Raw genomic sequence first — 9215 nt, 5'->3', positions numbered from 1 at the left:
CACAATTCTGAAAAAAAGAGAATATATCTATTTAAAAGAAAATAAGATTATTGTTTGTAATAAGTGTGTTCCCCCAAACAAGTTTAGGGGAATGTGAAGGATCAAGGGTTTTGGGATGGGGGCCTTCATTGAAATAAGCATGTTGAAAGTCTACTGAAATTTCATCTCAAATGAAATTTTTTTCTAACCTAACCTATCTTAGCTGGGCTTGGATCATACCTGGGTAAGACATAAACCTAACTACACATAAACCCAACCTAACCTAACACCTAAAAAATAATACCATTAAGCCTTACTGGTGAGAGGAAAAGATTCTCAGGGTGACTGAGATGCTTACAGTTTTGCGGCTTCATTAATAAACATGTGGAGCCTTTATGTTGCATCATAAATATTGCTTTTGGTAAATATCCCACATGTTAATTATTTTTTACCAAATACTTCACTTCCATTCACTGAATAGCAGTATCAACAAATGACAGCACTTGAGCCCCTATCAGATCACCTGGCTTGGATGTAAGATGTGAGGCTAGTGGAAACTGTAACTGAACCGACCATGCAAAGCCTTCATTGGTGGCCTTATAGTGTGTGATTGGAGGGATAAGTCCTGTAGGTATCATGAAATCCTATATTCCATTACCCACAAATCTCATTTATAAACGAAAGCAAATGATTTTAATGTTTAATCTTGACGGGTGCAGAGCTTGGTGGACATACGAAATCTTGAATTTTGCCACACTTGAGTGCTACTACAGCCATACTACATACATCACCCCCCCAATTTCTTTACTTATACAGAAAGGTCACTGACCTTCCTACATAACATGTGAGTTTCGTGCTTGTATCTGATGCGGCTGTAATAGAAACAGGTCTTCACAAAAAATAAATACATTAAAGCACAATCAAAACTTATGCCTGAGAATTCTTACACTTATAGAAATATCTTAATATTGATCAGGCTACTGGAAGTAAATTTTTGTTTGTGGACATTTACTGATTTTTATGTTGATATGTTTTGATGCATTTTTATCTGATATGTCATGTACTTGATACACACACACACACACACACACACACACACACACACACACACACACACACACACACACACACACACACACACACACACACACACACACACACACACACACACACACACACACACACTCTCTCTCTCTCTCTCTCCCGCAAAGATGTGTTGAGACTTGGAACAGTTTGAGTGAGGAAGTGGTGTCAGCAAAGAGTGTACATAGTTTTAAAGAAAAATTGGATAAGTGTAGATATGGAGACGGGACCACACGAGCATAAAGCCCAGGCCCTGTAAAACTACAACTTGGTAAATACAACTAGGTAAATACACACACACACCCGGTAGCTTAGTGGTTAGAGCGCTGGCTTCACAAGCCAGAGGACCAGGGTTTGATTTCCCGGCCGGATGGAGATATTTGGGTGTGTCTCCTTTCACATGTAGCCCCTGTTCACCTAGCAGTGAGTAGGCACGGGATGTAAATCGAGGAGTTGTGACCTTGTTGTCCCGCTGTGTGGTGTGTGCCTGGTCTCAGGCCTATCCGAAGATCGGAAATAATGAGCTCTGAGCTCATTCCGTAGGGTAACGTCTGGTTGTCTTGTCAGAGACTGCAGCAGATCAAACATTGAAATACACACACACGCACTGCGTAGTGTAGTGGTTAGCACACTCGACTCACAATCGAGAGGGCCGGGTTCGAGTCCTGGGGCGGCGAGGCAAATGGGCAAGCCTCTTAATGTGTGGCCCCTGTTCACCTAGCAGTAAATAGGTACGGGATGTAACTTGAGGGATTGTGGCCTCGCTTTCCCGGTGTGTGGAGTGTGTTGTGGTCTCAGTCCTACCCGAAGATCAGTCTATGAGCTCTGAGCTCACTCCGTAATAGGGAAGACTGGCTGGGTGACTAGCAGGCAACCGAGGTGAATTACACACACACACGTGTTGAGATGTGAAACAGTTTGAGTGAAGAAGTGGTGTCAGCAACGAGTGTTCATAGTTTTAAAGAAAAATTGGATAAGTGTAGATATGGAGACGGGCCACACGAGCATAAAGCCCAGGCCCTCTAAAATTACAACTAGGTAAATACAACTAGGTAAATACACACACACACACGTCTAGGAATATATCATATTTTTCATGAATTGTCTAGCCTAGCATAATTTCCTTCCATTCAATAATACCAAAGTAGCTTTTTAATCATCCAAAATTTGACTTGGCATGGCTATGTCTTTTTGCTTGTGTCCCTCATTACATTTTAAAATTCCCTGATCCTCTAAATAAATTTCTAGGACCACATGATCACTTTTTTCCATTGGGCTTTGATATTTGGACAAGTTTTTTTTTCTTTTTTATAATTTGGATTTGGTTTTCACAAAAAATGGAGCCTTGTCCAAATATCAAATATCATAGCCTAAAGGAAAAAGTGATCGTGTGGTCCTAGAAATTGATTTAGTGGACTAGGGACACACACACACACACACACACACACACACACACACACACACACACACACACACACACACACACACACACACACACACACACACACACACACACACACACACACACACACACACACACGGCGTAGTGTAGTGGTTAGCACGCTCGACTCACAATCGAGAGGGCCGGGTTCAAATCCCGGTAAGCACCGAGGCAAATGGGCAAGTCTCTTAATGTGTGGCCCCTGTTCACCTAGCAGTAAATAGGTACAGGATGTAACTCGAGGGGTTGTGGCTTCACTTTCCCAGTGTGTGGAGTGTGTTATATGGTCTCAGTCCTACCTGAAGATCGGTCTATGAGCTCTGAGCTCGCTCCGTAATGGGGAAGACTGGCTGGGTGACCAGCAGGCGACCGAGGTGAATCACACACACACACACACACACACACACACACACACACACACACACACCGGTAGCTCAGTGGTTAGAGCGCTGACTTCACAAGCCAGAGGACCGGGGTTTGATTCCCTGGCCGGATGGAGATATTTGGGTGTGTCTCCTTTCACGTGTAGCCCCTGTTCACCTAGCAGTGAGTAGGTACGGGATGTAAATCGAGGAGTTGTGACCTTGTTGTCCCGGTGTGTGGCGTGTGCCTGGTCTCAGGCCTATCCGAAGATCGGAAATAATGAGCTCTGAGCTCGTTCCGTAGGGTAACGTCTGGCTGTCTCGTCAGAGACTGCAGCAGATCAATCAAACACACACACACACACACACACACACACACACACACACACACACACACACACACACACACACACACACACACACACACACACACACACACACACACACACACACACACACACACACACACACACACACATTTTATTGTTTAACTTAATTACTACAATTTTTTTACTTTTTCGTTTAACTTAATTTTCTTCATTGCTTTTCGTCTTTTTCACTTCACTTACCTTTTTTTCCAGTCTGCACGTGCAGGTGTTTCACAAAATAGCTAGCCATGAAGGTTTGTTTCATCCTCCTTTTCAGAATGGCTTGGAAGTGAGTTAGGTAGGTTTCTTTACATAGTGCCACATTCTTAGGACCCATCGTCAGGCAAAAAAATTTGTCTAAATAATTGCGCAAAAACACAGAATGCTAGCATAACACAAGAAATGCTTTCACGACAAAACAAAACCATGTGAACTGAATGTGTTGGAGGTTAAGCTGGCTGTTCATTGTGCTAGATAGCGGCAGCATACTTTTTTATTTATTTATTTTTTTTATAGTAAGGCCTATAGCGCCTGTAGGCTCACTTGAAGAGTGTGTAGGAAGCGCTGTTCAGCTTCCACCCAGTAGTGGCGCAGGCAATTTTATATATAGTGGTACCCATATTAGGGCCCACATCACCACCCAAGCTCATCTTGGGTATAACCATCTAGAACCTGAGTATCATGGTGACATGTAGGTAACTTTAAACCACTCGACAAATGGCAAAGTGTTTTAAGGCTGTACGTGGTGGGATTCGAACCTACCCGTGGACATCTGCCCGATCCCACGCTCACCACCTGTATCCACTGCGCCACTGCCTCCCCTGGAGGTAGCTCAGAACAAATTTTTTTCTCGCAAGTCAAAGCAAAAAATCGACCTAAGTGATGGCTTTTACCTTGGATTTATCTTATGTTGGGGCACTCATAACTCAAGGTTCCACTGTATTCCTTCTAATTTCCTTATACAGTATTCTTCTTCCTATGTGGAGACCATATGACTGCAGCATACTCCAACTTGGCACATATCATGGTTTCTTTTCATCATACCCATTTCCATGAAAGTAAAAGCCACTTTAATATTGCTTAACATCCTGTATGTGGAGCCAAGAACTCCTTTGCCATGTTTCTTTAGTGAACGGGTGTCCTGAATAATCACCCCCCAAGTTCTTTTTTCTATTAATTTTCATTATTATATCCTCACTCATTTTATAGTTCCATGTAGGCTTCCTTGTACTTTTCACATCTCTATCACATGGCACTTCTTGGGATTAAATTCAGTCTTTTACTTTAGGTTCCAAGCATAAATTTGATAAAAATCTATCTGTAGCTCCTTGCAATCTTGTTGTCTTTTTTATAGTTCTTTGGAGTTTTGCATCATTAACCATTTTAATATGTCTACTTAATCCTCTCTGCATATCATTTATGTAGATCTGAAACATAATTTGTAGGTGCCAATACAGATAGATGCTTGTGGTACTCCACTTACAACCTTGCTCCAGCTTAAAGTATTGCATCTGATCATAGTTCTCAATTGTCTGTCCTTCAAATAGTCATGCATTCAACTTAATATTTGGCCATTTCATCCTCCTATATTTTCCAAAATCCACTGTAGGCATCTGTGGAACCATGTCAAAGGCTTTTATTATTTTAAAATACAGCATCCACCATACATCTCTTTCCTGCACCACATCAGTCATTAGTATAAAACCTGCAGATTTTTAACACATTATCTTTTTAGTCTCAATCTAAGTTGTATATCAGTAATTAAGTAATTTTCTTTGATATATATATATATATATATATATATATATATATATATATATATATATATATATATATAAAATATATAGAAAAAAAGTGTTTTAGAAAATGTCTAATTTTCAGTGGTGCACTCTTTTTTCATGTCAGTGAGACTGAGGGAGAACTCTAGCAATATCTTAGTTCTATGTTAATTACAAAAATAGATGAAATAAAGTATACTGTAGAGGAAAAAATGACATTTGTCCCAAAGTGATGATACATCCTAAACCTGAAATTATATGATTAGTATGTATTTAACTCTTTTTGCCATCCTTTTTTTGCTCTCTACTTGATAGCAGTGAAAAATTTTCCTATGATTTTATAGATGGGTTTAATAACACAAATGATGTAACTTTTTTCCAGCAAATCGTTTTTTTAATATTAAGTCATCTTGTGATTCTGGCAATTTTTCCAGGCTATTGAGATGCATATTTGTGTATTTTGGCATGCATAATCTTTAGCTGTATACTTTAAAGAATTGTCATAAATTTAAAGGGAATGACTATTGCCTTATGTACCTATGTATAAAGAACATACAGGCTTCTTTGATACTGATTTCCTTTCAAAAAGTTCTACAACATTATTTTTTTTATTGCAGAAGGGAATGACACTGTGACAACACAAAATGTCACCCCTCACAGATGTCACCAACACTCCTGGGCATGAGCCTCTGCTTTATACCCATCACATGCTCTCCCAAAAGAGAGAAAGAAAGAGGCTATCCAGATCTTGCCCAAGAATCCCATGTCATCAGAGTCAAGATGAAATGAATAAGGCACAATCTCACAAAAGCTTCAAGCGAAAAACTGAATCAGTGGCAATAAAAATGTGCAATATTCAGGATTCAGATCAGAGACATAACAATACTTATAGTCAGAAATTTACTGCAAACTATATGTGTTCAAATTCAAGGAACCAAAGTGATGAACAGTTGGCTTCACAGACAACAGATATATTATTGTCACAAGCAGTGGAGACCCTTAGCCTTAGTGAAAACAGTGTTCAGTCAGATTTGCAGAAATCCAGTCAAAGAAGCCAGCACAGAAAAAAGTTGGAGAAAATACCAGAGAAGAAACCTAAAGTAAAAAGTAAAGTGGTAGCAAGTTGCAGTGGTCTTCCAGAAACTCCAGGCACTTGTGAGGGTGGCATTTCCTCACAGCGATGTGGTGCTTGTGGCCAGGAGTTTACTGCCTTGCCTTTGCTTACTCTGCACTTAGCACGGCATGTGTATGATGGCTTATATGCTGCTCAGTGGTTGAATCAGGCAATGTCTTTAGTTGTGTCAAGGCAACCCTTCACTGCAACAAATTCACATGATAAGAACAGTATTAATGGTGTACAAAATTCTTCAGTGGACTGATCCAAAGTATTTTTGTCAGTGCAATTTAGATTGGAATAATTTCCTTATTTGTGCTGTAAATATTTATGATAAGGTGTAAATATAATTGCAGGTTTTCTAGTGTTATCATTCTTTACAAAAAATGCACAGAAAACTGTATTTTCGTTTTTGCATCAGGTTCTGCTCAGGTGAAAATTAAGGAAAAGTACTTGATTTTTTTTTGAGAAATTGAGGGTCATAACTTTCATTACCATTGTCCCCTAAGATCTGAAAGTCATGTTTTTGTATGTGTTTGTTATTTTCATTTATTTAGTTATTTATGTTTTTTTTTTATTAATATGAATTTTTATTACATTTCTAGTATTAGTGCAATATCTCTTCATTGGAGAGAAATTATTGAGACTGATAGATTTGTTTGTTGAAGAACTCTTTACCTCTCTTGTATTTTGTCTATTGATATTTTAAGGCATTCATTGTGTAATTAGTAGTCTTCACTAACCCTCTATTGTGATTATTTGTGGATTGGTATACACTCAACCCTCTGCTATCGTGCCCAATTGGTGCATCTATCACTGCGTGATACCCGAAATTGCAATAGCTGAAGTGAAGAATCTATGGTAATAATTCAAAATGATATTAGAACACCCAAGCTGTCAGTTTTTTGTCTTTTTTGCCCAGTTTTTATGCCATATAATAGTATAAAAATGAAGAAATAATATAGTATAAGAAACTTATAAAGAATCATAGTAACAACATACATTTTAAAGCATTTTATTTAGTATATTTGACGGCATATAGAATGCATGGGTATATAAAATGCACATTCATTTTAGCCAGTCAAATTCAGGAAAAAAAGCTTTTACTGTATTTAAGCACATACTGTTGAAAGAAATCTAGTAACACATTACACAAGCAGAAAACATCTTTCCTTGTGCTCCTCAGTTGGTTTTCTTGCTGTCGTCAGACACTTATTATTTTTTTCGTAGCTGGTGGCCCAAAAGCCATTGCTGTTACTCTATTGTCATGCTCCTTGGTATAATCTATCACTTGTAGTTTGTAGGAGATTGTGTAGCTCAATCTTTTTCCTCTTGTTCCAGTAAGGGTGTTGATGTGTTTTGTTATGATCATTAAACTTACTGTTACTCCTCACTGCCAGATGGCATGAAGTCAGGGTGCTGATCAGACCATGTTTATATACATGCTTCACAACCTCACAAGATAGATTGTTTTCATTTTTATGATAATTTGTTTTTAAAGTGATAATACTGGTAATGATAATAATACCTGCAATAAAATAATGATGCATACAGTTAGAGTTGGTAAAAGTACTGGAAAAAGGCGTGTCCTGTATGCTGTTAAATTGGGCACCTCATTGTGGACAGTTAGGAGCTAAAGTGGATGGGTAGATTGGGGGAAATATGTGAAGAATTATTTCTCAATAAAAGTATATAGAGAAACTCAACTATCACGTAGCATCATAATCCAGAAGTTTTTGAATAACGGGTGTATGATAACAGCAATTTCATGCACATTATAGACATAAGTGTAGCTTTTTAAGTATGCGCATTAGCAATAAAACACGATAGCAGAAGGCGTGATAGCAGAGGGTTAGGTGTAATTCTGTCACATCTGTAAAAGTCACTGCTTGAATTTTGGGTTTTAGTAATATACCATTTGCACATTTTGCATATTTATTTGTTAAAGCTAAGTGCAATTTTTTATTTAATTTTTTTTCCAAGGTGTGTCAAAAGAAGCATAGGAATATTCATAGTATTCCTTATTATTTTATGGGTATAGTTGGATCTCAAGTTTGTACTTTATCTCATGAAAAGTTTTGTTTTGTAAATATGTTTTTAATGCTGATTCCATCATCCACTTCTAATGTAAAAGTTCATGAGCACCCTTCTTCCTCAAACTTTGCATGAGTGCACTTATCATGTTTTGTGTCCTATCCATTTCCGTGAAACGAATTATTGGATAGCTCAGGAAGTCTTGAATGATATTTAATGTTTAAGTTTTATGTCAGATTGAAAAAGGAACATGAAATTCATATTATTTTGCTTTATGCTTTGTTTCTCCTTTTACAAAGCCAATGGTATGATTCTCTCTCTCTCTCTCTCTCTCTCTCTCTCTCTCTCTCTCTCTCTCTCTCTCTCTCTCTCTCTCTCTCTCTCTCTCTCTCATATAATATATATATATATATATATCTCAATCTCATATATATATATATATATATATATATATATATATATATATATATATATATATATATATATATATATATATATATATATATATACACACACACACACACACACACACACACACACACACACACACACACACACACACACACACACACACACACACACACACACACACACACACACTACTTATATTGCACTTCTTGTGGAAGGGAAGTAAACAATGTGCACAAGAAAACTAGAGAATAGATCCTGTGTTAATTTAAGTGAACATTATTTTATAGGTGCATTTTCCTGTAATTTATCCTAGAGGTGAAGTCTGGTTTTGATGCCTTTTATTTACTTTTATTGTTTTGTTACTTAACCTAGCTTAGCTCACAATCAATGCTAACTGAAATTATAAAAAAATTAAATTCTTTCTAGTTTAGTGATAGCTATTTTAAGATATAAGAATACTTTCTCCTATTCACATAATTCTTGGTACCAAAATAATAGAAGAATGAACATCAAACAGTGAGTGAAGGTCTTCATCATCGTTAGGAAGACTCTCCATCATGGAAACAAAATAAAAAAAAATCGGAGAAAAAATTGGCATAAAGAGCGCATTAGAGGAAGAGGACTCTTGCTTTGCACATGTCAAGA

The 9215-nt window shown here is 37.6% G+C and overlaps 1 protein-coding gene across 2 annotated transcripts in view; it reads left to right on the top strand.

The window, feature by feature from the left end:
- Positions 1 to 8429, top strand: part of LOC123515912 — a 9238-nt gene extending 809 nt beyond the window's left edge. For both annotated transcript variants that reach the window (XM_045274810.1, XM_045274811.1), the window contains exon 2: positions 5629 to 8429. In XM_045274810.1, coding sequence (XP_045130745.1) covers positions 5656 to 6390 — 735 coding nt within the window. In that variant the 5' untranslated portion in view covers positions 5629 to 5655 and the 3' untranslated portion in view covers positions 6391 to 8429. The remainder of the gene's footprint in view (positions 1 to 5628) is intronic.
- The last annotated feature ends 786 nt before the right edge of the window (positions 8430 to 9215 follow it).

The sequence above is a fragment of the Portunus trituberculatus genome, chromosome 40 (genome assembly GCF_017591435.1).
Source record: "Portunus trituberculatus isolate SZX2019 chromosome 40, ASM1759143v1, whole genome shotgun sequence".
In the NCBI taxonomy this organism is placed as follows: domain Eukaryota; kingdom Metazoa; phylum Arthropoda; class Malacostraca; order Decapoda; family Portunidae; genus Portunus; species Portunus trituberculatus.
This window is presented reverse-complemented; position numbering and strand designations above follow the sequence as displayed.